The following is a 27,791-nucleotide window of genomic DNA, read 5'->3' as shown; positions in this document are numbered from 1 at the left end:
CAGCCCTCTCAAGGGCCCTTCCTAGCACAACATCCAATAAGATGTTCGAAATAGAATCCGGAGTTGACTCAAAATTATGAAGCCCCAAAGGTAATTCATACCCTGAATTAGTAAGGTGGTCAACAATTCTATTTTGCTCCCTGTTAATACGAGAAATCTTGCAACTCCAATCACGGTTTAGTAGCAAAGAGCAATCTTCAATTAGACAGGGGTGGTTGAGGTGGGTTGTTGGGTTGTGGGTTTAATTATAGTGGGCTGGGATATTTTTCCTGCGGGCTTGGCCTAAGCGGAAGTAACCAATTTTGTTTTTGTTTTATATTTTTTAGTTAGCGAGCTGAACAGTCTGAACTCGCTACACTCCATCGATAATCAAACAACTAGTGTCATTCTTTGAGGTTCTAGTTCTCCGTCCTCAAAACCCTCCCGCCCAATCTGCCATTGAACCCACCAACTCCTGTGGAGGGAGTTTTGTAGGCATCACATTTCTTTTAAGCAGCAATGGAGCTTCCCGCATTCATAAGTTTCCGATCATCTTATGCTGTTCCTCTGTGCCCTTATTCTTCAAACCGTGGATTTATCTTCAAGAAAAGCTCCTTCAGTTACAGAAGAAAGTACTATATAAGCTGCAGTAGTTGCAGCCGGAAGCCGTCTTCACTTCGAATAGGGGCGAGTTCGGCCGTCAATGGACCTGTCGATGTGGACTGTGAAATGAATTGGGACGATTTTTGGGGAAATTCCGAGTTCGTTGAAGTGGTCGGTATTGGCAGTCGCAAGGACGCCGTTCTCGATTTTTGTCTCGAATCGCCGTTCCAGTTTTCGTGTCTGCGATTTTGGTGAGCTCACTATTGTTTTTTTGTTACGGTGAATGCTTTTATGTTGCTAATTTCGTTGTACAATTTGCCGCAATGTAATGCTTTAAGCTGAAGCAAGTCTAGTATATTGATGTTTATGTATGCCGATTATCCATTGTAAATATGTATGTGTGCGAGATAATTATAAGAAATTTAGTTATATACAATGGACTTTTTTTGCAGGCAAATTCTCATCAAAGATCCATTGATTGTGCAGTTACAACGACGGATCTTTGGAAAAGGTTCAGCGCTTATCCTTTCAGATAGTCATCTAAAATTTTTACTAGAAATTATTTTCTGAAGTTGCTCTGCATTGTGGTGTAACTGTCTCACTTTATTGCAAAGTATATTTAAATCTTCATGATATGTGCTTTTGCTAGTGTGTTTTCTGTTAATTTGTAGCAAACATGTACAAAAACGCGCTTACTTTTCCTAAGTCATGTATAGACTCTTTATATGATATATTGTTTTTCTTTTTGGTTATTGTTGCAGATGCGACTCCGATGAATTTTGAAGCCCCATTGTCTTTAAAGTCATGTTCAAAGGCTATTATCCTTGTTTGTACATTTCTTACCTATTACTTGTTTTTTGGCTTCCTCTTGTATATCTTTATGTCTAGCATTGTCTTTCTCAGCCCTTTCAGGTCTCTTCATTGTTCTATGGAAGTTATTGGTGCCACTTAATTTGATGAATGATTTCTTTGATAAGAAGGGTTATGATACAAAACGTAGCGGAACATACTTTATATTCCCCTACAATGTAGGTTACTCTGTTTCCTATATGAAACTGATTGGCATCCAATTTTTCTGTTACTTTTATTTCTAGGTGGCAAGTGCAGGATATGGCTTGGACCTCATGATAGCGATTGATATTCTGAGAAAAATAAGATCTGCAAATGGATTTGTGGTCACTATTATTATGAAGCCTTTCAGCTTTGAAGGACAGAGGCGCCAAGATGAGGTACTGTGTGATTAGGAGCTTTGATGATGCCTGTTGAGTTGGAGAAGCGAATAAATATCAAATATGTAGCATGTTTTACAAAATGAATTATTTTGCTATGCATCTTACGGGAAAAGTTTAAACTATAAAAGTCATAAAACTTGGAAGTAGTAGTGGAGCCAAGTGTGAATGTATCATAATTGGCTCTCTTGAGAACCCATTGTCAAAGTCTCTATGTGGTATAATGTCCTCCTGTAAGCATTAGCAGATGTCTGTTTATCTTGTTTAATTACTATGTTTCAAATTTTTGTTGCAACATCCATTCACCTGAGGTATAATATTCATTGAAGTTTTCCTATGATGTATCTAAACTTAGAGTTTCACGATAGGCCTTCCTGATTGAATCCATGCCTAATCTTGCAACTATTAATCTAATTTTCAGGTGAAAGATCTAATGGAAAAACTTCTGGATCATACAAATTTATTTATTTGTAAGTTATATTTTCTGTTAGATGAAGATTTGAAGTCCCCCGCATTACAGCAATGCCTAAACCAGTTTTCTAGTCAATGCTTTTCCCCATCAACCATAAAGTTGCACATGATGTGGTTTCTTTTCAAATGCAGGCATTGACACTGACATGTTACTGAAAAAGGACTTGGTAACTTTAGATGAAGCTGTCAAGACTGCAAATAATGCTGTTTTATTGGCAGTAACTGCTGTATCCGTTTTAACATCTGTAAGTTTAGTTCTTTAATGTCTATTTGGTTGTCTAAGTTAACAGTAGCCTGGTTGTGACGTGTTTATTGCTGGTGCACTTATAGGATATACACAGAAAACTTATTGATGCATCCCATGATGATGTGAAAATGATCGAAGTTTCAGAAGTAATTAAAGTAAGTGTTCATGAATCATACCATACACCTTTGTGCAAGTTATTATGAGCTTTATTAAATAGTTTTTGTTTGCACAGTTTTTTCTGTTTTGTGTCTCCTCTTGCCCAAGTTTTATTTCTTCCTTTCTGTCTCTTACCAATGCTGGTCCTATTGTGAGGCTAATGCAACTATGTACAGATTCTGGAAGGATATAAAGAAGCAAAAATTGGATTTGGTGGTGGTTACAATATTGAAACTTCAATATTACGATCTTTGTATGACTGTCCTTTCCTTAGTGTGGGTGTAAAGGTATGACCTTATTGAGCTAAATGGATGTGGTGTGGTTATAAATTTATGCCACTGTTCTGATCTTTTGCTGCTTTCTGAATTTTCTTTTTTCTCTGTTGCATAGGACTGGGATGGTATGATTATATGCATCCTTGCAAGTTCGGGCACTATCGATAACAGTGATGTACAAACAATTTTGCGTACTTTTCGTCAAAGTATGGAATATGAGGGGGAAATCTTAATTTCTACAATTCATGAACCTAGTCTAGAGCCCAACCTGGTAGTCACAACGGTTCTTATTGTAGGGTAACTTTTTTACTTCCTGCCTTATGTTAAGTATTTAACAGTAGTATTTGCAACTTGCTTTCTGCCTATCCTGATGCATGATGGATCTTGTTTTTAGCTTTCTAATGTACATTTTATGCGATTACCAGTTTTGCTCCGAAACAGGCTTCTCAGAAAAGTAGCATATTCTCTGGACTAGCCCAGCATTTTCCTTTCATTTTTGATCTTTTCAGTAGACACCAATGGCAATCAAATGACACTCAGAAAAACCCATCACCTGAAAATGCACGCTTTTCTGAAGAGATAGATTCACCAGATTCTAGTGAAATGGGAAATAGAAATGCTGTTGATGTTGTAGCCGAAGGTTTTGATAAGTACTCTGAAGGACCGCAGGCAGACGACTTCCAATTTTCAAGGTTTGTTGGTTTCTCTATTTTAATTTAGTTCTCCTAAAGATTTGTCTGCTATGCATAATCTTAAAAGCTTGCATAAATTTTTTGTTTTTGGAGGAATTATAGGGGGTCTGAACAAAATGATGATGGAATGTTCGAGGCTACCGACTCTTCTAGTTCATATGATCCAATCACTGAAGGTAGCACTACTATTACTTTTTTTTATCCTTAAAATTTAAATTACTAGTTTCCAGTTTGATAGAGTAGTCTCTGCCCGGTATCCTAGTAATCCTTCAAAGCATTCGGCATTACTTTTCATTCCTGAAGTTCTTACATTTGACTAATCATAGTTAAAACTTAAAATGCATTACCAAGAACTTCCTGCCTTTCAAAGACAGCCACTTGTTAGTTGGAACTTGGGACCAGGATATCAGCTTGCAAAGGATTGGGCAAAAGAGAGGGCAGCTGAAGATGGAGCTACTGTGATACTAGATAACCTGAGCACCTTCTGCCTTCCAGTCGGTGTAAGGCCTCCAGAAGAGTTGAAAGATAGTGTCAATATCTCATTTCCAACACAAAACCCAGAGACAAAAACTGAGAATGATGTGAAAGCGCAACCAGCTGTCAATTTAAGCATGTCTTCTTGGAATTCATTTACTGACACAGGGCTTGAAGCAGTCAAAGAATTTTATAACACAGCATCAACACTTGTAAAAGGAAAAGATGCTGATAATCCTAAGAAGCAAGGAAATCTCTCTGTTCGTGCTGCATCTATGCTGGTAATCAGCCGTTTGTGAAAAACAAAGCTTAGTAATATTCACATTAAAGATGTTCATGCTTATTGTAATAAAAAAGATGCTCATGCTTAGTAATAAATTATGTAATATAAGGGCCTGTTTGATAACCATTTCAATTTTAGTTTTTAGTTTTCATTTTTTGTGCTAGAGTATAGAGGAAAAAGAGGGAGAATGGAAATGAGAATGAGAGTGAAGATGGGATTGAGAGGGAAGATGAGAGGGAATGATGGGAGGGAGGAGTAACAAAAGTGAAAACAGAAAGTAAAAACTGAAATCTATTTGAAATTGTTTTCACTTTTGTTACTTATCCCTCCTATCCTCCTCTCTCATCCTCTCTCTCAATCTCATCCTAACTCTCATTCTCACTCTCATTTTCCTCTATACTCTAGCACAAAAAATGAAAACTAAAAACTAAATGGTTATCAAACGGGCCCTAAGTTTATTCTCTATATTGTATTTGACCACTTCTTATACTTGCCAGAACATGAGGATTTAGTTTTTGTTACCTATTCTACATACAGGAAGCTGAACGAGATTCACCAAAAAAGTGGAGTCCTGTAGTGGAGATGCAATACAGAGGGGGAATCTACGAAGGACGGTGCCAAGGTGGACTTCCTGAAGGAAAGGTATTGTTCAATGAGACTAAAAAAGTAGCTGAACATCAAAATTCTTGAGGATGTCATGATTTGATCTGTACAAAAGGATTTAAATTCTAATCCTGAAAAGAATTCTACAGGGTCGTTTGCTTCTTGGAGATGGAAGCATATATGATGGTATGTGGCGCTATGGCAAAAGATCAGGTCTTGGTACATTCTACTTTAGTAATGGGGATGTGTTCCAGGGATCATGGAGGGATGATGTCATGCATGGCAAGGTAATTTATTTCGTGTAATATCTGTTTTATTTATCTTGACAGTAAAACTCCATAAGTAGATGCTGTCCTGTAGATGATATCATTCTGAAATAGGTTGTTTCTATGGTCATATATAGGGTTGGTTGTATTTTCACACTGGGGACCGATGGTTTGCAAACTTCTGGAAAGGAAAGGCCAATGGTGAAGGTCGTTTTTATTCAAAAGCCGGTGATGTATTTTTTGGCCATTTCCAAGATGGTTGGCGACATGGCCACTTCATTTGCATCGATGTTGATGGAACAAGGTTTGTGTTTTCCTATGACTTATTTTCTCCCCTCTTCGACTACAAAACAGGGCTCACCTCTACCTCTGCAAATGTTCCATTCTTACTAGAGAATGTGAGCTTTCACCTTAACATAAGTTGCAAACAAACTGAGTAGCTCGAAAACAAGGCTTGTTAAGCCTACAAGCCGTGTCCGAGGCAGCTCGGTTAAATGTTATGTAATTTAATAACTAGTACTGTTGATTGTATCTACTGATCTTGATCTCATGTTATATGATTTATGGCCATGATCTCTATATTTACAGGTGTTTTGAGAATTGGGATCGAGGCGTACTTGTAAGTCAGAAATTGGACTCTGATATTGGTGAAGGATAAAGAGTCGACTTGTAATTGTTTGTAAATTAGTTTTTGTTCTTTCTATTTATGCGTTAATTTTTTTTTTTTGTATAATAGTTGTTTAGTATAAGGGGGAAGTATTTCAAAAGGAAAACAATGGAGTCCATGATGATTCATGGTTGTATCGTATCGTATGCATTTTTTCCATGTTTGGACAAAATGATATTCTAAACTATTCTTACTTACGTAAAGGAAACTCCAACTAGAATGTAACAAAGTGGCTAAAAAAAGGTTTTACGCTTACTGCTGGTGCAAATAGCTCTAAGCTGGAAGAATAGAAATACCAAAGCAAAGAGACTGGAGAAAAAAGTAGATATATACCTAATTTCCTTTTCTGTTAGTCGTACTGCCTGACATTGGAGAATTGCCTTGTAAACGTTATGCGGAGACAAATCCTCTCGACTTAGGTTTAAATGAAAAAATTAAATTAAATCACACGGTATAAATTAGAGAATGAAATGCATGCCAGTTGGAGGAATTAGAAAATATTTTTCACAAAAGCCAAGTTTGCAAGTCGTTTTGGGAATACCATTACGTGAAGCCATACTGAACTTCCTTTTTACTATTTATTTACTGAATTTGCTCCGACAGTTGACATTGAAAAGAGGCATACTGAAGTCACGATTATGCTTATCAAGATCCTCACAAACACTTGCCGGCCGTTTGCATAGTATAAATTGGAGCATCCAGAAAATGCTACCAGTTGGATAACAAGATTGACTAAACCTAAACCTTCGATATTTTTTGAACAAAAATCACTGACCAATAGATATGAAAATTGGTCTAAATGATACCTACTCCAAATTCTTTGCGAATCCTAGCAGTGCTAAGGGACCCAATGCCAGGTTCTGTTCTCTTTACAAGTATTTCCAACCCCCACCATGTCTGGTTTATGATCTCTTCCCCCCTTGGGGCTCTCTCTGGTCCTTTACCACAAACTAATACAATTTTCTATCATCGAAGAAGGTTTATCCCCACGAATGTCCTTGGCATTCAAACCTGGAAAGCACCTGTGTGGCAGAGGCTTCAGAACTTATACAGCTCCATTCAGTCTTGCAAATCATGTGGATTATTGCTCTCTGGTGCATCATAGCGACGGAGAGAATCAAGGCTGGAGTGAAATTCACAAAAATTAAGAACCGTATTAGAAAACAATGGTTAAACACTGAACAAGTGATGGCGATTATAGATGTATGCTACTGTATTAAGAAACAATCAATTCAGATTTAAAAAGAAAAAAAAAAATTCAAGGCATCCAATATCTTTATGTGCTTGCTTTCCTTACCTGCAATTCTGCGGAACCCCCCATGGTAAGATCAAATATCTCTTCAAATTTGGTCGCAAGGACATAAACTGCTTCCAATTCTGAACCATGATTCGAAGGTCATGAAGCTTGCTATCTAGACCATAGCAACAATTTGCATGCATTGTACAAACTTGATTCAAATCTTTACTAGGTTCACAAAATCCACCAAAGTAAGCAGTATCCAAAAATTTCATTCTCAGTCCAATAGTAAAGGTGGAAGGATGAAACTTGATTATATTGAGGACATCCTGATCATGAAATCCAGGGTAGGTTTCCCGTGACGAATACCAAAATTTGTAGAACTCTATTGACCTGTTATTGGACTTTACATAGTTAAACCCTCCGTTGGGTTTGTTCTCTAAATCATCTGAGCTGCCTAGGAAATGGTCACATGCGATCTGGAAATCAGCATCCATATAAAACTGTGGAAATGGATCCCTAAACCACATAACATCAGCATCCTGGAGGAGGAAAGACCAACGACAAAGGAATTGAAATAAATAAAAAAAACCAAGGTTGATGAGATTTCAATCAATACGAAACATATCAAAGTACAACAAAATGTCCCAAATCAGTATGAAATACAGAGGGGTATGCATTTCTGAGTCTTACAGATGTATTTTGCAATAAATACTTGAATACCTTAATCAAGAGGTTGTGTAATAAGATAAATAAATAATGAATCAACACAGCCACAGAAGATCTGGCAAACATACCTTCGAGTAAAGTAATTCAAGTCTAAGATCTTATCATCAGGTTATGTCACAAATTATGACCAAAAAGAAGGTTGTGACATAAATAATTTTCAAAGTTGGTAATTCATGTCTAAAAGTTTCTCGTCAGGTTGTATTGTATCATATAAATAATTTTCAAATTGAGAAAATCAAGTTTAAGTGCCAATGGGTTTGTAATAGTAGCAGAAGAGATTACCGTGAAAACAAAATTGTAGCCCATCTCAAGAACAGAGCGCAGAAAATCAATCCTTGCCCACATCATCTTCAAGTAGTGAGGGGTCATAAAATAAGCCTCTCGACGAAAATCAACCCCTTGAGTGATAAGAGCAAAACAATGGGTATGCAGCTCCAAACAACGGTGAAATGCCTTTTGATCCAAGGCAATGATCACCAAATGGTTCAGGAGCCTCTGGGTGCCAACTCCAATCTTAAAGCTCTCGAGGAAGAGATCGATGATTGAATTGGGAGCTGCCCATGCTTCATTCAAAGTTGTTAAAATCACAGTTCCGTCTTCCATGGCAGCATCCTTCAAAACCTTTTGAAGCCTATGTTGCCCGCTAACCTACACAAGTTTCAAGCTTTCAATAGGTACAACGCAATTCAGCTAAATTGTATACTCTTTTCATTCACCAAGTAGGAAATGCACAAGAATTGAGAACAACACAAAAGACCCATTTTCAATAGCTGAAGGAAATGAAGAACAAAATTCGAAAGCACCGCAATACACAAATTGAAAGTAGAAAGTAGATATGAGAGTCAGTGTACACTCACGAGAGGGGAATTGTTGGCGGAGAAGAGAACAGAGGGAGACGAAGAGAAGCGAGGGAGAAAGCGCAGGGCATTGGAGTCGTTGTAGAGGAGCAAGCACGAGAGGCAAACCGCCACAAACAAGAGGAACCGGCGGATGAGTACCACGGATTCTGGAACCATGGCGGCGGCGGAGTCAATGGTGAGTGTACGGAGCGTCGTCGGCGGGAGACGCCTCCGGTGCGGATGCATCAAAGGCGATGGTTTGGCATTTGGGCATGTTATCGTTGGCAAGTCGCTGAAGAATTTAACTAATTAAATTCATCAATGTCAAGGCCTCAGTCGCGATAGCCGACGCGGTAAGTACAGCAGATAAATGCCAACGTTATCGTTTACCAAAAAATAAAATAAAAAATAAAAAATGGGAAACCGTTCTTTTTCCTTTTTCTAGGTGTGGAAAAAACACCGTTACGACTTGGGTTTTGGCTAACCCAACCATTTCCTGATTTAAAAGGAAAAAATTGTGAAGTGGCTCTGAAGATGGAAGTGCGATCCGGCCGGCCGTCAACATTATTATCCCTTATCTCTCACACCCAACATTTTGTTTCTCCTACAAGCCATAAAATCTGTTTTGAATTTGATCTTTTCCTCCCTATCTTATCTCTCTCTTTCTTCGCTTGTAAATACATTTCGAATTAACGGTAAAAAAATCAAGCCCGAATCATCGCCAGAGCTTCTTTTCAGTCCAAGGTTTTTTCTCACTGACCCTAAAGCTCCATTCGTTCCGGTTAAGTTTACCGAATTTTCAAACTTTGTTGGTATAGTTCATACAATGAAGATTGAAGAAGAATCCATAAAAGAAAAATAAAAAGAATGAAAAGGGAAGAGAAGAGATTGTAAGAGTTTTGAATTTCGTCTAGATGGCAGCTCCTGTGCCTCCAGGGCCACCTAGACCCGGTGATCGTCCACCACCCCCTAATTACAATTACAACCCTAGTCATAGCGTTCTTCCCCCAAATTCCGATTCTTTGTCGCAGAATTTGCAAAATTTGAATCTCAATCGACCGCCTTCGATGCCCACCTCGGCACCTAGACCTTCCCCTCCTCCTAAATCAGCACCGTCTCCGAGTCCATTGGCTCGGCCTGCTCAGCGAAGACCTTTGTCGGGGCCTCCTCCAGTGGGACCCTCCTCACAGCCCTCATTTCCACCCTATGTGGGTCCACCAAGGCCTTCAGGGCCGCCTGCTACTTCACCACTTGGTTACAGACCACCTCCTCCTACCAATGCTTTCCCGCCGGCACCGCCCCCAGGTATTTTGCCCCGTTTTCCCCCACCTGGTAGTGGACCTTCAACAACAATGGCGGCAGCTCTTGCTCCACCGCCTCCTCTTGCTCAGCCTCAGCCTCCGCAAACCATGCATTCCGTATTGGGCAGTTCAGTGGGGAGAGACCCAGGTCCTGCAGTGCAACAGCCACCGCCATTTTCAGTAGCATCCCAAGGTCTACAACAACCTCATCCTCCACAAACTTGGTCCATGCAACCGAACCAAGTAAGCTATTCATGATCCAATCAAATTTCATTCATCATAAAAGTATAACAGGTTAGTGCATTATTTATGAACTACAATTCTAGCTTATCATACATTGTATGCATTTCTTGTTTTTTTTCACTCAATAATCTGACTGCAAAATATTTTGAATTGTTTTAGGCGCCTCAAACTGCACCAACTTCCCTGCAACAACAAAGAATGTTTGGAACGCCACCACCATTGCCAAATCAATCTATGACTTCCATATCACATGCTGTGGGCCAAACTGGAGCCCCAGTGGCAGGACCCTCGAAGATTGATCCGAATCAAATACCACGACCCATTCCAAATTCCTCAGTGATTGTGCATGAAACTCGCCAGTGCAATCAGGCCAACCCTCCTCCGGTATTTATTTAGTTAAATCTTATTGCCCTTCATTTTCTTTTTCTTCCTATAATTTATCTTCAGCAATCATTCTGTACATGCATGCTGCTATAGCGTCTAGTGATCTTTCACCTCTTACTAAATGTAACTTTTCTCAAGCCTACTACAAGTGATTACATTGTCAGAGACACTGGGAACTGCAGTCCACGTAATATGAGGTGCACCATCAATCAGGTCACAATCAATTACAAACAAGCGTTTTATCTTTTATATTCATAATTGTTATCCGTTGGATCCTGCGAGGAAAATAAATTATTCTCAGCTTTTATTTTATTTTATACATATTTCCTTTCTATTTCAACAGATTCCATGCACTGCTGACCTTTTGGCGACTTCAGGGATGCAGTTGGCTTTGTTGCTCCAACCCTTGGCCCTTCCTCAACCGTCTGAAGAGCCAATACCAGTAATGCATCAATATCCTTTAGTCTATTTTTTCTATATGCTTGTCATGGTAAACTTCACAGCATACTTATCCGTTGGTCCATGAGTCAAAATTCATATTTGGCGGTTCACACAAAGTTTGGAATTGCCCCCCTCTCTTTGCTAGTTTTTGTGATTTCTGTGTAAATGTCATCTTTCTTGGTGTTGTTGAATAAACTTTTCTTGATACAGGTCGTGGATTTTGGTGAAAGTGGTCCTCTTCGTTGTTCTCGGTGCAAAGGCTACATAAATCCTTTCATGAAGTTCATTGATCAGGGAAGGCAGTTCGTATGTAACTTGTGTGGTTAGTACAACTTATCATTGTATTTTTTTGTTATCTATTTCTATCCTTCTTTGCAACTCTATGTGTTTGCTTTCGTTTACATCGTGTTATGTGGAATATACTGTCATGTTTGTGCATGATCTTCGCTTCTCCCTTCTCCCAAAGTTTACATGTAGGTTTCGTCTTTTGACAAGATTTCTTGTTGGCTCTTGTTTATTCTTCAATTTAGGATGACTGTCCTTGTTGTTACACTGTAAAATTTTATTACAATTGTTTTATAAAATTACAATTTACATTGTTATATACACCAAGATCTTAGTAATCAGTTTTTAAGAATATATGCATTCTCTCATGAAGTCATGAGAGTTGCTACAAGTTACTGGTATCCAGAATGCTCATGTGACTTTTTATTCATTGGCATCTGGACTTGGCTGTTTATTGCATCACAAACATGGTCAACAGTGGATAGGGTTGTGATTTTATGACATGTGCTAGTTTAATTTGCAGGATTCACTGATGAGACTCCCCGTGACTACCACTGCAATCTTGGTCCAGATGGTAGGCGTAGAGATTCTGATGATAGGCCTGAGCTTTGTAGAGGAATGGTTGAATTTGTTGCTTCCAAAGAATACATGGTTAGTTGTTTCATGAGATTTTCCAGCTTTATGCGGATTCATGTTTGGTTTCCACATTTATTTCGCTAGTTTAATTTTGATTTGAGATTAAGGGCAGTTTCAGACTCCCAGCCAATGTACAGTATATTGCTTTGGACACTTACAAGTCGACTAGAGGATTTAAATTTTAACTGAGGATTTAAGTTTTAATTTTAACTAAGAGTCTGCCTTTATAGTTGCCAAATGTCAATAAGAAAATGCATCGTGCTCCCTTGAGAATGCATCCTTTATGACCTACTGTTTGCTTTAGTCATGGGAATGGCTGCCTTCAATTTGTTTCTCCTTTTATTTTTCGATTAGACTACCTGCAATATCTTCCTTTTCGAACTTAATTTTCGTGTTCCAGGTGCGTGATCCAATGCTGTCTATGTATTTCTTCCTTATTGATGTATCTATGAATGCTATGCAAACTGGAGCAACTGCAGCGGCATGCAGTGCAATCCGTCAAGTTATTTCTGATCTTCCTGTAAGTTTTATGCCTATTTGCAGAATACTGAAGCTTTTAATTGCACCTGCTTATGGAAAATTAGAAACTTACTTTTCACCTTGGTTTTGGAGCATGTCAACCTTTTTAAGTTTCTACAAGAACCTTTGTATTGGGTTAGCTTCTTTAGCAACTGATATATTGATGATTCTACTATTTCAGGAAGGACCTAGGACGATGGTGGGGATTGCAACATTTGACACTACAATTCATTTTTACAATCTGAAACGTTCATTACAGCAGGTCAATATATAACTTTGTTAGATTTAAAATTTTGTTGTAGAGCTGAATTTTTTTGTATTTCGGAGTATTTAACATTTGCTTACATAGTAATGTTCATGTGAATTTATTTAGCATTAATGTCCTATCAATTTGTGAAAGGGAAAGGAAAATGCGTTCTTGCATAATACCATTCTTGTTGTGTTTCACAATCAACTTTGTCACTCATTCTCTCTTCTGCAATGCAATATAATGTAACATTTGCTTCATTATCTTATCTAAATAGGTGGTTACCCTATGTTGTAATTGAAGATTGCTTACTTGTTTATTTTTGATATGTTTTGCAGCCATTGATGCTCATTGTCCCTGATGTGCAAGATGTTTATACTCCTCTGCAGACTGATGTAATTGTTCAGCTTTCTGAGGTTAGCTTCAGAGTTCAGTTTTGTTGTGTTTTCTAGTACAGCTGTTGATATGTGTAAGGCAATATCTTTGCAAACCCAGATAAGTCAAATGATTTTTTTATTAAGTCTTCGGTTGTTTCTGACATGGATCCAGTGCCGTCAACATTTAGACCTACTTTTGGAAAGCATCCCATCCCTGTTTCAAGATAATAAAACAGCTGACTCAGCCTTTGGTGCCGCAGTCAAGGTATGGTATTTATTCTCGTATTTGGTCTGGGTGTGTGTTAAAGATGGTGGGAGAGAGAGTAAAAAAGATTGTAACATTGGTTCTTGTTACATAGGGCTTTCTGGTTTTCATTTTATATTTTTAAATCATTGGCTTTGCACATTTTATAATCACATTAATTAATGTCTAAGAAATTATAGAATGCCTTTTCTAATGTTGTTAACATCTTCTTTATACTTTTTAGGCTGCATTCTTAGCAATGAAAAGTAACGGTGGAAAACTTTTGGTATTTCAGTCAGGCAAGTTCAAACAGATGTGATTTTAGTTTTATGGACCTACTTTTTACAACCTTGTGTTTTTTGGACCTAGTTTAAGTCATCCAAATACTTGTTACAGCAATCCTATATTTATCTTGATCATTTTTGTAAGGGATCTTTTTATTTCCCTTTTGAATTATAGGAATTAAATCTTTTATAAAACCAACCTTTGAGTATATTCTAATAATTATCCAATGTGGTCTACAGTCATGCCATCAATTGGAACTGGGGCCCTTTCAGCTAGAGAGGCTGAAGGAAGAACTAATACTTCTGCGGGTGAGAAGGTATCAATAGATGATATACTGGTTTTCTTCAACTACATGTTCTTCCATCCCTTTGCTTTACCTATGAAATCCTGCATTCTGGAAAACTATATCGTTTTAGTATTCTCGAATTGCCAAAATTGCTAGATGTCATAATGCGTGTCCAGGATATCAATTTTTAATTATTAATTGATAGTATGTATGAAATATGGATCCTCTACATCTTTGAACTACAATGTGATTTTTCTTTTAATGCTTGCCTGAAGTCTCCATATTTGGCAAGGTGTATATTTATGTATTAGTTTTTATTTCTAGCAGCTTCCTGAGTTTTTTGTATTTCTGTATTAGTATTTTTTAAGGTAGCTTCCTCAAAGTTTTGCATTTTATAAAGAGCAGAATGTATGGAAAGTTTTTTTAAGCTAGTGTTCTTGTGCAGTGCATGCCTTCTAGACACTCCCTTTTGATATTTATGTACTTTCCAATGAGAGTGCTTGCCTTTTGGGCACTCCTATTGGAAATGTAAGAATGTGATCTCTTCTTTACAGGCACCAAGATTTTATATTGTTCCTTTACTTGCTGTCTTCCATGTTGACATTAGTCTAGTGGTAGTGCCATTTGTTCTGGCAGAAGATTATCCTCATGTTTATGAACGTCTCTTTTTCACCAGGAGGTCCATAAATTACTTCAACCAGCTGAAAAGATTTTAAAAACAATGGCAGTGGAAGTTGCTGAGTATCAGGTAAAACGTTAAGTGTTCTGTTTGCATTTTATTTGAGTTGGATATAATTCTGAATTTTGTTCTTGGTTATTGTTGGCATTTGTAGATATAAATGCTGATGGGCATAATTTATTTGGGCTAATTGTCTCTGTCTTGACATGTTACAGGTCTGTGTTGATATTTTTATCACTACCCAGACTTACATAGACATAGCTTCTATGTCTGTCATCCCAAGAATTACTGGTGGCCAGGTACCAAAAACGTCTATTCTTGCATTACATTATAGAATATATTGATTTGATTTTACATCCTTGTTCCAGGTCTTTTTTTTGTTATTATAGAATGTCAGGTTTCAACTTTGTTTCTTTTCCTCTTTGTTCCAGGTCTATTATTATTACCCTTTCTCCGCTGTTGCCGACTCTGCAAAGATCTACAATGACCTTAGATGGAATGTCACAAGGCCTCAAGGTTTTGAGGCAGTGATGCGTGTGAGATGCAGCCAGGTAACCTTTTTGGAGCACTGATGTTCACTTTCTCATCCTTGCCTTTAGCGTATAGCAAATAGTTACTTATAATTTTATCTGTACTGTTAAGTAAACTTTTCTTCCTAATCTACCATAGGGTCTCCGAGTTCAGGAGTACCATGGGAACTTCTGCAAACGCATTCCTACTGACGTCGACCTACCTGGGGTATGTTATACAACACAAATGCACTTACTTATATACATTAATACATCAATATACGCATGTGCTACATCTTTGAATCTATCTTCTCCACCATGGATATGGAATGAGAAATCCGTTGTGTTGACCCACCCATATTAGCATCAAAATGTTGATTGAATTAATTTAAAGTTAATGTAAGTGTCATTAGCATTGCATGTATTATCGTTGAACTCAAAATTACTATGGCTGTGGTACACATTACCTCATACCCAAAAAAAAAAAAAAAAAAAAAAGTAGTAATGACTAGTAATGACGCCCAAAACCTCGTGTATTACAAACCAATGAGATGAAATTAATTATTTCTCTTCTATATTTGCCATAACTATTCCATCTTGATTACTGGTTTGTTTTTGGTTTTCATTCATTTATTTGAGTGGTACTTTAGATTATGTTGTTAGCTTTGTAATGAATACGAGCTGTGGCTAATACCCGAGGCCAGTAATTTGCGAAACCTTAACTCATCCTTATATTGTGCAGATTGACTGTGACAAAACTATAATGGTAACCATAAAACACGATGATAAATTGCAGGATGGCTCAGAATGTGCATTTCAGGTACTAACTGGTTTTACCTTCTAGGAGTATCTTGTCCGTATATCTCTGCAAGCTTCCCATAATCACAGTTAAAGAAAATGATTGTTATGTTACTTCTAATGACATTGTTCTTTCCATTGTCCAGTGTGCACTTCTGTACACCACTTTGTATGGCCAAAGAAGAATTCGAGTTACAACATTATCTCTTCCATGCACAAGTATGCTGAATAATCTTTTCCGTACAGCTGACTTAGATACCCAGTTTGCTTGTATCTTGAAGCAAGGTATTTGGTTGTACCATTTTCTTTACAATCTTGTTTTTACAGCCTTTGTACCATGGATTTTTCTCTCTTTCTTTTTGAACTGACTTGTACCAGAACTGCCCTCTTTTTAAACTCTTACATGGCCGTATAGCTATTATTTGATTTCTGGGAAATGATACAATTTACTTTGTAATTTTCTTTCTGTAGCGGCAATTGAAATCCCTTCTTGCCCGCTCATGCAAGTCCGTGAACGACTGACTGATCGTTGCATCAGGATTCTGTGTTCTTATAGGAAATTTTGTGCTACAGTATCATCGTCTGGACAACTTGTTCTTCCAGAGACACTTAAGCTTCTACCTTTATACATCCTTGGTATTTTCTTTTATTCTTCATTGGTGTCTTCTTTTGTGGTTGTAAGCTTATACGTCATAAAACTATACTAGATGTATTTTGTTGAAGCTGCATCTTTTATTTAACACTTCTGTGGAGATAACTATGGTTTTTTTTTTCTTCCTCCAAAATTAAATAAACTCAGGATTTTCATTTATTTCCTTCATGTTTTATAATGTATCTTGTTATTTCGAATGCATGGACTATGCTTTGCAAGACTCCTGTATTAAGCATATTAGCAGTAATTGAAGTATAAGTCAGCTTCTCTAGAAGTTTGTACATGTTTTGATAAATGTGTTTCTTTTATTTATTTATAATTCTTTTCAGCATTAACTAAAAGCACAGGATTGCGAGCTGCTGGGAAATTAGATGAACGGTCTTTTTGGATCAATTATGTTTCTTCTGTTTCTACTCCTTTAGCAATAGCACTTGTGTATCCACGCATGGTGGCAATCCATGACCTTCTTTCTAAGGTCTGAAACTCTGAATGGTTCCACATTACTTAAAGTTTCATATTTTCCCCTTTGTTATGGTCTCCCTCACACACCCCCCCCCCCAAAAAAAATAAAACAACTAGTAACTTTTTTGTTGATTGACAGACAGATGAATCTCCTTTTCCTCCTGCAATTCCACTTTCTAGTGAGCATATCAGTGATGAGGGAATTTATCTTCTTGAGAATGGAGAGGATTGTTTAATATATATTGGGAACTCAGTTGATCCAGATATGTTGACTAAGCTGTTTGGAATTTCCTCAGTTGATGAAATTCCTACTCAGGTACATCTTAAGCCAAGTCGTTCTATACATAATGTCTGCCTAATATTGTTATTCATGGCTGGCGAGAACTTGCCTCTGACTCTTGGTTCCAAGGAGTTGAGCACCTCATTGACGACCCAAACTTCATTCGTCTGATGTAATTCGGTCTAGTATCTGCTATCAATTTGACAAATTAGGAATCTGCTTAAAATCTTGAAGACAGGATTAAGTTGTATATTATAAGAAACAAATTAAAGGCATAAAATTAGTTGGCCCAGTAATTAAGAATGGATACTCATCCGGGTCTAAATATTTCATTCATCGGTTATTGTGATGCCTGTTAAACATGTTGTATAATTGCAAACTGCATTCTCAGATATACTTCCTGATCGAAGAATTTTCATTTGATGGCTATTATTTTTGTCATACACAGTTTGTGCTGCAGCAGCATGACAATCCATTCTCAAAGAAGCTAAATGATTTGATAAATGAGATTCGACGCCAAAGATGTTCATACCTCCGGTATGCTTCTTTCTGTTACCTTGTATTTTGGCTTCTTTAGACCCTGTTTTTCTCTTTTTAATGGGGAAGGGGAGATTCGAACTTGGTATCTCTTCCAACACTGGGAAGGTAAGTACCACCAGAATAAGAGCTAGTTGGTGCTTCTTTAGACCCCTTGGACCAGCCAGGTGGTAATCAAGCTCATTTTCGCAGGGATGACCCTTGTTCTAGCCAGGGCAACCTGCTGCTCTATATGCCTAACAAAAGAAAAAAGTTTCTTGTGGTAAAAAAAAAATTTGTTTGTAATTCAATGATGTGTCAATCTGATGTAAGTCTAATATAATCCTCATTATTTTCTTACAGCTTGAAATTATGCAAGAAAGGAGATCCATCAGGTCAGTGCATTACAACTTAGAACATCCCTTTAATATAAACTAGACTACATCTGCTACTTGACAGCCACTATGCATAAAATTTTGATTTAAAACAGTATCCACATTATTCAATTCCCCTTTGATAAACTTTATTCCTTTCTTTTTTTGTTCATGTTAATGAGACTATTTCCCTTTTCCCTTTGTATGTATCACCCCTTCCCCAAATCTCTCTTTTATTCTGCAATAGTAAATACTATGAAACTTTGATGTAAGCTATCAACAAACAGGCCAAGTATAACTTACAGTATTTTTGGCCTAATTGTTGCACACCGTCAATCACTCTTTGTGATAGCCGCATCGTTTTCCCTTATTTACTGTAGTATGAGAAGCAGAGATGTTGTGCTTCAATTTTTTCAGTCACTGTTGTCAGAGGGGATATGACAAAACAATAATTCTGATGTAAAATTATTATGGTATTAGATAAATGTTTTTGGTTGATGTGAATTAAATCTTCTGTTCTTGTTTCGCAGGGATGCTCTTCTTCTCATATATCGTAGAAGACAAGAGTTTGAATGGCCTCTCTTATATCGAGTTTCTAATACACATCCATCGGCAAATTCAAATGAAGATGTGATTATTTAGCTTCTTGTGTTTGTTACAAGTTTTGGTATCTTCCTGCTAGGGCAATCGTGGAATTCGAAGAAGAGATGCAAATTGACCGGGTGTAAAAGAAAAGGGCTATTTGAGGGCTTTCAAAAGCTTTTCATCGAAAAGAGGAAAAGAAGGTCAGCTTCTTGCTATGGAAATGCACCCTTTGCCCATCACATAATTTATCAGTGCAGAATGCAAACAAAAACGGAGCCGAGATTTGGTGTGAGGATTTGTTTTAGTTTATATCCAATTGTAAATGTTAAAATAGAAGTAAATCCTATACATCCCTTGTGTTTAAATTGTTGTATAAGCCTCTTTCACTTGTACTAATAGATCCATCCCCTCAAACTTAAAAGCCGGAAAATAGTGAATTGATAAATTATAGAAGATCAAGTCTGTAGCTAATGCTGGTGCAATGCAATTTTACATCAACCATTTTGATTAGCAATCTCAGTCAGACTCACAGGATAACATAACGTGGCACACTGTTAAGCTAACAGAAGAGCATTACTGTGTGTGAGGTTTTAATATCACTATGCTCACTTCAACTTTTTTTTTTTTGGTCTGAATACTTAACTTAATACCAGTGATTTAATGGATTCGATTAGCAATGCCAACCTTTCAAATTTGTCCTGTTACTCTCTGTTTCTGTTTGTACCATAACTTGCAGATTGCGCTGCCGTTTGTATTACAAAAAATATATATGCAAAGTCTCACAAATGTTTTTTCCATTGCACAAGCAGTCAGATGTAACATCTTTTCTTTCAAAAAAGCGAAGAAAAAAAAAAGCAAGGAAAATAAGAAAAAAGAAATGCACAAAATTAGTTTATAATAATTCTCTCAGTATGTTGATACAATCTTTGCATTTATAAATATGAAAAAAAAAAATCTGAATATTAATAGACATGAAAGAAATTGGTTAGAAAATTAATAAACAAATTTTGTAACAATAACATAAAAAAGAGTCCAATTATTAGGAATTAGGGCACACATACACTCGAGAAAATAAAGAGTTGAAGTTGGTTCGAACAGAGATTGGGTATCGGTCTCCGAAGTCAGAACAGAAGAAGGGCAATGGCGGAAGAAGAAAGAGAGAAGGAGAAGGAGAGGGAGCTGAGTAAGAAAGAGGAGATGGCACCATGGGAGCAACACTCTACTGTAATCAGCATCCCTCGCTTCGACTACAACGCCCCTTCTTCTCTTCTCCAACACTCCCACTCTGGCTTCCTCATCACCTGCCCCATTAGTCTGTCACTCTCTTTCTCTTTCTCTTTCTAATTTCTATCTCCCTAATTTAACCCCCACAAACCCACTGATTCTGAAATGAAGTTTCCTTTTTATTTCTGCTATAATCAATTTATCAGAGAGGGAGAAAAGCGCCACAAAAGAAGCAATCTCCCTCCTTGCAAAGGTAAACTCGCACAAAGCCTTGAAGGGATGATATATAGTATAATGCATGATTGATTATTTGCTTTATATGTGGATTTGAATTATGTTTACAATTTGTTTCTATGTCTATGTTTTCAGTATGTTCAGTGCTTTAATAGATGCAGTTCAGAAGAAGAAGCCGTTTCTAAAAGAAGGAAGCTTTCCAAAGAGAATACAGATGGCGAGGAGGCTACTGCTAACTCTGGGGACGCGCATGGTATCGCTTTTACTTTTACTTCTTATACAATTAGATGCTGAGCTTCTGTTTTGTGATATGACTTGTTTGTAATCATAATGGCTATGGCAGATGATGTTCAAGAGGGTCCTCCTTTGCCTCCTGCGAAGGTGGATGCGGAAGGAGACACAAGCCCTCTTCTTTCGCTGGTTAAGCTTACAAAGAGTGGTTTGCTTCTCTTTACCTTCCCCAAAAGCACTTCTCCTGACGTTGTTGATACTGTATCCAAAATTATGCATTCTGTGGAATCCGGGAGTTGTGGTTCACCCCTGTGAGTAGATAATTTGCCTGTTTCTCACGTATCATATTTTCTCTTAGAAACAGTTAATGCAAGTTGTGCTTAATTTGTTTAAAACTTTTTATCTGTGTCTTTTTTCGAAATAATTTCTCCCAATAATGGAATCTTAGATGTTTTCACCAGTTGTTACCTAGTATTATGCTTCGTATATGTTGTGTTTTCTATGCCATGCTTTACCTACTAAAAGAAACTATATTTACTCAGTATTTCTCTGTCATTAGAAATGTTGACATTATAATTTTTTTATTTGTTTGTACTTTGAGACTTTTTTCACCTATAACCCACTTTGAGGTTGTGCCTCAGCTCTAAATTGGTTTTGCACTCAGTATTCATTTATGAAGTTTAAATTTTTTGACATCCTCCTATGAAGGATCCAGTAATACATGTGATCATTTTTTCCCTTTGTGGCCAAAAATTGGTGCTTGCCTAAGAATTGGGAGTTCGTTGGTGCAGTTGGTGTCATCGCATTTTCCCTATCCAAGCTACTTGTAGTTTGAATGAGAAGGAACTGCATGAAGTTGTATCAAAGCTTGTTCTTCAATTTTTGAACAATAATCAGAAACTTGCACGGCCCATAAAGGTTGTTATATCCTCTATCACTGCATCAACGTTAGTAATTCATCAAAAGATATACTATTCTTTTGGGCAACCTAGAAAATGGATTTAATTATTTTATGCGGGTTATATTATTTTCCGTAAGATGAAATTTTTACGTGATTCTGTAGTTTGCAGTTGGGTATAACAGAAGAGGGGTAGAAACAGAACTGAATACTTCCAAAGAAGCTTCAAATGCGGTTGTTTTGTTGGACCGTGACAAATGCTTTGAAATAGTGGCTTCTGCAGTCACAGGTGTTGTATCAGATTCAGTGGTGGACCTCAAATCTCCAGAGGTGAGAATTCCTTCCTCTTTGTCCCAAATTCATAAGCAAATTATTAGTTTGGCATGTCATTTTCAATTTGTTCTAACTATTAGAGTACATTTACAGCTTGCTGTCCTAATTGAGCTACTACCCCTCTCTGGTGTACCCAAAGAGTCCTTAGTGGTTGCTGTTTCAGTTCTTCCTCGAAACGTCGTAAGCGTGAAGCCACGATTATGCATCAAGGCACTGGTTTCTGATACCAAAACAAAGGGCAAAAAGAATTAACAAGGATTAAAGCATCTTATAACTTCCGCCATGACCTAATTTTGGGGGAAGACATTGGAAGATCATGAAAAGGAACAGTGTATTGACTGACTTTGTAGCTGGTGTTAGATGTGCTATAAAATTTGCTCCCAACTGATTGGACCCCAACAGCAGCAACAGCTATCCAGTTTTGTAGTTGGTTTTTCTTTTCTTTTTTTTCTGTAGTGTTTACTGCTACTACTTGTTTTGGGTATGTCTGCGCTGAGGAAACAGGGCAAATGCAATGGACCAATGTATCGCTCCTAAACTTTGCCATGAAGTTGTCATTATTAGATTTGAGATTACAAGAGAAGATTTCCACAACATTGCGAGCATGGCGATGACCAAAAGTGGGTCCGTATCATAGCTAGTTGAGCCGGCCCATGATGCTCTACAAATCCAACCCACAATTAACTCCGTACAAATGGGCATGGGCTTCACGCTCTCTATAAAATTCTTGGACCAATTAGATACATAATTAAGGTTTGCAACTCTTACGTCTTTTCTGTCGTACATAGATAGATTGGCTGAACTCCGGTTAGACAAAGGTTCCAAATGCCGCTGTCTTATTATGTCATAGAAGTGGCATCAGATTACCGTGAAGAAGGATAATCTTGTAAGAAATTTGAAACTTAAAAAGAGTTCTTTCATAAAGATGTACTCTTTGCTGTTCTAGAAGAATCAAAAGTGGAACTCACTCAACTAATTAACTATGTAGCTCGATGAGAAGAAGAAGTAAAGATAAATTAACTAGGAACAAAGAACAAAGAACAGAAAGAACCAACAAATGCGGTAAGGGCATGAAATAATCTACTACTGGGACAAAACAGATTACTCTTTTTTACAGTGAAATCATTTACCGCAGAGGGCAATGGAAAGATTTAAATTAATACTGCGATGGTTCCCAGAAGAAGAGGTGGAGCAATCTTTATAGTTGGACCTCGAGGAGGAATATGATGAGATTGCACCACTGAACTCACTTGAAGAAGCATTACTCTTACTCTTGTGGGAAGAAGGATGATGTAATGAGAGAGAGAGTGATAGTTGACAATCACCGTCTTCATTGTCTTGATCAGCATCTGCTCTTGCCTCTGGTTTGGTAACCTGTCACAAACCCAAATCCAAAAAAAAAAAAAAAAAATTAACATTTTGATTGAATTTGCTGTTTGGGCACTCATAAGGTGGTCTGGAGGGAGGGAGGGGGGAGGGGTCCCCTATTTATACACGAATCAGAATTGGACCACAGAATGTAAGAGTTTTCAGCAACAACCAAAGACCTCTGTGCAACAATGTTTCTATACAAAATAGAAAATACAATGCAACTCATGTAAACGACAAATCAACAGTAGCTAGGTAGATCTTGAAATTAAATAGAGTAGACGATTACTTGCAAAACCAAAAGCAGTCTGTCTCCTGTTTCAAAATGAAATGATGCACCCAACTACTTTTTGTAGAGAAATCATTATGGGGTGAAGAAAACAAAAAATCGGGTCATTAGAAAATGAATTTTAACTTTAATTAAAAAACACAGTGAACGGAAGAACCAAAGAGCCGGAGAGGAAACAATGTGACATTATATGATTGAAGAATTATATTATAGCTAGTTTTGAAAACTTTTCCACACTCTTGTCTTAAAGGCCAGGACCCAGGAGGAGAATAAAAAAGTGAAACAAGGATATTATAAAGAAGAGGTTTCACCCATTTAAAATAATACAGAAAATATATTATTGAACACTACGCAAAAGTGGTGAACTACTGTTTAGGCAATAGAGGTGAAGCAGGTTGACTTCAAAAGAAAAGGTAATGGACATTCCATCCATGCCATCGCTGGTCATACTCAGAAGGACATGTCTGGATTCGTGCAAAGAAAATTTGGTTGAAACTTGAAAAGCAAAAACCAACTTTACACTCAACAACTCTACATTTAAATTTGTTAAAGAAGTTGGGGAGAGAGAGAGAGAGAGAAGTGTTAGGTACCTTGAAGAAGTCAGATTCTTGCAGAGAAAATTGGGAGGAGGGGTGGTTGAAGTTGTAATGAAGATGAGGTTGTGGCAGAGACAAGGCTGAGGGGTTAGGCTCCTTAAATCCCCCACGCTGTTGTTGAGCCATTGCCAACACATTATCATCAAAAGAGTACGGATTTGAGACTGTCTCATATATTCCTTGGCTGCATTGCTGCTGCAGGCCCTCTGAGATTGAACTCGTCGTCTCGGTTCTAGCTCTGATCCACCGAAGGAGACAAATCAGACAAAAAGCAGAACATATATATACATATATATATAACTATATAAGAAAAGAACCCTATACTATATTATATATATCTAGAACAAGAAAGCAGAGTTCAGAAAAAGCAAAGATATCATGCAATGCAATGCCATTCCTTTTTGTTTGTTTCTGATCACACCATCTTTATTACTTACTTTGTTGACATTTGATCAGAAGCCTGAAACATCATCTGAGCACCTTCACCCACCACCCCTTCCCCCAAAAACAAAACAAAACAAAGAAAAAGAAAGAGTGCCTGCAGAGTACATGTATGTAGGTGCAGACTAACCTTTTTGAACGGCGGGGAGTACTGTAGATGAGCTGAGAATCTGATTCTCTGATAGATTTGGAAGATGGGTAAAAACTCACACCATTTAATTCATCAAGACACCCATCATCATGCTCTTCAAACAATTGTTTTCTTGGTTGCGTGCAACTCCTATCTGTCACTAGAGCACCAGAAAAATCATCAGACAGAACGCGAGAAAGAGAGAAGTAAAAAAAAGCAACAGTAAAGGCAAAATAAATAAGTCCCAAGTGACATTTCGAGAATTTTATGGCAGAGTTCGGGACTGAGAGGTGTTTGTATTTTCACTTTCATGAGAAGTGCCAATACGAGAAGACCGGAAAGAATAATGGTGCACTTTCTCTATCACCCATTTGGGGCATCAACTAAGCAATAAATATTACAAGGAATTACACATAATAAATGAGGTGATGCTGCATCCGTAGAGTCTCATTTTATACTATCACGGGCGTTTATACTGGCCCTGAGCACGGGCCATTAGAGGAAACAAATGGATAGTCTACCAGAACTGCATATTAGACCAGGAGTAGTAGAGGATAAAATACAAACATGAAAATGTAAAAAGAAGAAAGCTTTTACAAGAAATCAGCCAAAATAAAACAAATTTAATAAAGGGCTGTGAAGAAGTTGGATAAATACCTTGTTGTCTAGTACCCAGGTCGCCCCTCATGCTTCTGTACATCTGATCAAAAGAAGGAGAAGGCAAACAGATAAAGAAAAGTATGAAAGAAAATGAACATTTTAACGTATAGCTTACAAGAACAGAAGCAGTTAAAAGACTAGACGAACCATCAGGAGAGAGAGAGAAAGACAAATACAAAACCTGGAGATGGCTTTTGACATGAGAAATGGTGAGCCCTTTGACATCCATCAACTGAAGAACAAGTTTTGGTGTAGCCTCTTGGGGGGCAGAGAGAGAGAGAGAGAGAGAGAGAGAGAGAGAGAAGAAACATATAAGAAACTTTTCATTTCTATTTTCAAAAGAAGACGAAGAAACAAAAGTTAAGACAAGATGGTTATGATATTACTCACTTTTATGGCCTCCGAGCCTCTCAATGGAATGAAGAAAGCAGTGATGAAGCTCAGGGGTCCATCTCAGACGAGGCACCTTTGATCTTACATACTGCCTCACAGCACCGTTCCTTGCACTACAACTAGTCATTTTTCCTCCTTAACAATTGTTTTTCCTATCAAAACCCCCTCTTAATCCAAAGAGGGGTCCTCCAAACCTAGATAATTCTCTCCTTAATTACTTGTTGCTGTTAACAAAATGTCAGAGCTACCTGGGTCTTCTCCAAATCCCCTGATAAAAAAACTCTTGCAACCTTCAGACCCCTAAGACTTGGGTTGGTATTGTTCTACTTGTAGAAAACATATATCCTTTTTCTTCTTCCTCTAAAGTTGAAAGTTTCAAACCCTTTGGAAGCGTGTCGGTTTGTAGGCACAGCAGGGATTTCAAAGAAAGAGGAGGAATTTAAGGCCAGTATGAGAGAGAGAGAGATCACGAGAAAAGGATAAGACGAGCTGAGAAGGTCTGTAAATTCCTTAAAGAGTCTGATAATACCTCTTTGCTATTGCTACTATTTTTACTAGCTGCCCCTGCTCCCTGCTCCCTGCTGCTTGTACGAGTGGGGTATTCCTGTGCACCTTCTGTTTATTTCTTTGTTGGCACACCTTCCTTCCTTGCACTGTGTCAACCCAATATTAATTAATTAATTTATAGAATTTTTAATATAAAACAAAAGAATATAGAAAATTCTCTCTCTCTCTCTCTCTCTCTCTCTCTCTCACACACACACACAAACGTATCTTCACGAGCTTCCGAAATTCTGATCTTTTTTTAACCTTCTCTCTAAATCATTACCCCTATGGCAGCAGTAGCAGCATACTACAACCAACCAACCAACTGCTTCCCAAGCTTTGACCTCTCTCTCTCTCTCTCTCTCTCTCTCTCTCTCTCTCTCATAAAATTCAATTCTGCTTCTGATATATACGCCAACGTCGTTATGATATCAGAAAGCGCCCTCGCCATGAAATTATATTATTCATTTGTCCTCTCTCGTAAAAAATATTATTATTTCTCAGTCTTGGTTTGGGGCACTCAACCTTGCTCGCCACAGCAGGGCGCCCCCCTTACATTTTTTTAATTTCCACACGTAAAATAAAATAAAAGTTGATTGAAAGAAGTTGAAGTCAAATATTTATTTAGATCACGTGTATTGTAATTTAACCAAAGAAAAGTATTTACATACCAAAATGACGTTTTCACCCTTTCTGTATGTTGTTTGTTTGTTTTGTAAGAATATATAATTCATATATGCAATATTATAAAGAAACAATTGTTGTTCGCATGTCTTTCTTAGAAAAATCCACGAACAAAATCGACATTTTGCAACTCACATAAGTGACGGTGAAACAAAAAACTTACCGCGATAAGAATAAATTTGACTGAACTCAAAATAATAAGGTGGTTAAAAAATACAACAAAAATGAGTAGATTTTTCCTTTGTGATGTTACAATTGTATAGAGCATTGTAGAGCAGACGATATGAGACAGTGTTGTAATTGTAGGTACGCCAGCATTTATTGGACCACCTTCTTCTTTTCTTTTACCCTAAGCCTAGTAGTCTAGTCTAGTAGTGTTTTATGTGAGAAAGAAAGGACCAAGACCAACCATTTTTATGATTCAATCTGGCATAGGCCTTGAAATCGCATGATTGAACTCAAGTAAATAAAAGGATTTTATTCAATCCGATGCTGCTTGCTTGGTCCCCTCTTTTGAAATGGGTTGGCAGCATTTAACGAGCTAGCATCTTTTTTTATCTTCTTTTTTCAGCTAAAAAACCAACAACCCCAACAAAAACATAAAAAAGATAGTCACATGGCACATGGCAATTCATTTGAAATTCAACCCAGGTTTAAATTCCGTTTTCAGTTCATTTATTGGTTAATTGAATCATAACGCATTTTAGGGATTGTGGTTGGTGAGTTTGAAGAGAGTATTTTTACTTACCATTTTAACCCAATGTATATTCTCACCATCTTTTTTAATATTTGACATGTGTGCATATGTATAAATATGACATTGCCAAGTATTAAGAAGAATAGTGAGAATACACCTTAGATTAAAGTTGTGAGTAAAAATATTTCCGAGTTTGAAGGGTATAGGACAAACA

At 37.4% G+C, this 27,791-nt stretch overlaps 5 protein-coding genes across 10 annotated transcripts; 3 read left to right on the top strand and 2 right to left on the bottom strand.

Annotated features, from left to right (window-relative positions):
- Window positions 187–6,142, top strand: LOC18788666 (protein ACCUMULATION AND REPLICATION OF CHLOROPLASTS 3). 3 transcript variants are annotated; one of them, XM_020554942.1, is made up of 16 exons: window positions 187–833; window positions 1,035–1,093; window positions 1,344–1,408; window positions 1,677–1,811; window positions 2,233–2,281; window positions 2,415–2,527; window positions 2,613–2,684; window positions 2,862–2,972; window positions 3,076–3,257; window positions 3,386–3,652; window positions 3,746–3,828; window positions 4,004–4,407; window positions 4,947–5,051; window positions 5,162–5,299; window positions 5,416–5,582; window positions 5,867–6,142. In XM_020554942.1, the coding sequence occupies exons 1-16, from the start codon at window positions 499–501 to the stop codon at window positions 5,934–5,936; spliced, it is 2,355 nt and encodes a 784-aa protein (XP_020410531.1). In that variant the 5' UTR covers window positions 187–498; the 3' UTR covers window positions 5,937–6,142. The 3 variants fall into 3 exon arrangements, with proteins under 3 accessions (XP_020410531.1, XP_020410532.1, XP_020410533.1); XM_020554943.1 differs by having other exon boundaries at window positions 188–833; window positions 3,755–3,828; XM_020554944.1 differs by lacking the exon at window positions 187–833 and having other exon boundaries at window positions 1,061–1,093; window positions 1,344–1,578.
- On the bottom strand, window positions 6,553–9,092 carry LOC18791778 (uncharacterized protein At4g15970). Its single transcript, XM_007222094.2, has 4 exons — window positions 8,769–9,092; window positions 8,194–8,559; window positions 7,243–7,724; window positions 6,553–7,068 (listed from the first exon to the last, which is right to left on the bottom strand). Exons 1-4 carry the CDS (start codon window positions 8,994–8,996, stop codon window positions 7,005–7,007), a joined length of 1,140 nt encoding a protein of 379 aa, XP_007222156.2. The 5' UTR covers window positions 8,997–9,092; the 3' UTR covers window positions 6,553–7,004.
- Window positions 9,102–19,367, top strand: LOC18789126 (protein transport protein Sec24-like At4g32640). 3 transcript variants are annotated; one of them, XM_020554940.1, is made up of 25 exons: window positions 9,102–10,294; window positions 10,454–10,678; window positions 10,817–10,891; window positions 11,022–11,120; window positions 11,330–11,441; window positions 11,928–12,055; window positions 12,441–12,560; window positions 12,741–12,821; window positions 13,145–13,222; window positions 13,356–13,448; window positions 13,672–13,726; window positions 13,952–14,028; window positions 14,675–14,746; window positions 14,893–14,976; window positions 15,109–15,228; window positions 15,347–15,415; window positions 15,929–16,006; window positions 16,131–16,269; window positions 16,456–16,620; window positions 16,966–17,111; window positions 17,238–17,414; window positions 17,827–17,915; window positions 18,108–18,177; window positions 18,258–18,289; window positions 18,799–19,367. In XM_020554940.1, the coding sequence occupies exons 1-25, from the start codon at window positions 9,665–9,667 to the stop codon at window positions 18,908–18,910; spliced, it is 3,126 nt and encodes a 1,041-aa protein (XP_020410529.1). In that variant the 5' UTR covers window positions 9,102–9,664; the 3' UTR covers window positions 18,911–19,367. The 3 variants fall into 3 exon arrangements, with proteins under 3 accessions (XP_020410529.1, XP_007225385.1, XP_020410530.1); XM_020554941.1 differs by having other exon boundaries at window positions 10,201–10,345; window positions 18,799–19,363; XM_007225323.2 differs by lacking the exon at window positions 18,108–18,177 and having other exon boundaries at window positions 18,799–19,365.
- Window positions 19,460–22,367, top strand: LOC18788382. The gene is made up of 7 exons (XM_007222578.2): window positions 19,460–20,165; window positions 20,284–20,330; window positions 20,447–20,564; window positions 20,655–20,853; window positions 21,334–21,460; window positions 21,606–21,770; window positions 21,867–22,367. Exons 1-7 carry the CDS (start codon window positions 19,994–19,996, stop codon window positions 22,023–22,025), a joined length of 987 nt encoding a protein of 328 aa, XP_007222640.1. The 5' UTR covers window positions 19,460–19,993; the 3' UTR covers window positions 22,026–22,367.
- Window positions 22,673–26,367, bottom strand: LOC18792327 (putative Myb family transcription factor At1g14600). Of its 2 annotated transcripts, none has more exons than XM_020554946.1 (6): window positions 25,648–26,367; window positions 25,439–25,515; window positions 25,255–25,297; window positions 24,598–24,751; window positions 24,021–24,264; window positions 22,673–23,147 (listed from the first exon to the last, which is right to left on the bottom strand). In XM_020554946.1, exons 1-6 carry the CDS (start codon window positions 25,775–25,777, stop codon window positions 22,896–22,898), a joined length of 900 nt encoding a protein of 299 aa, XP_020410535.1. In that variant the 5' UTR covers window positions 25,778–26,367; the 3' UTR covers window positions 22,673–22,895. The 2 variants fall into 2 exon arrangements, with proteins under 2 accessions (XP_020410535.1, XP_020410534.1); XM_020554945.1 differs by having other exon boundaries at window positions 24,598–24,757; window positions 25,648–26,363.

This window comes from Prunus persica, chromosome G1, assembly GCF_000346465.2.
Source record: "Prunus persica cultivar Lovell chromosome G1, Prunus_persica_NCBIv2, whole genome shotgun sequence".
Lineage (NCBI taxonomy): Eukaryota > Viridiplantae > Streptophyta > Magnoliopsida > Rosales > Rosaceae > Prunus > Prunus persica.
This window is presented reverse-complemented; position numbering and strand designations above follow the sequence as displayed.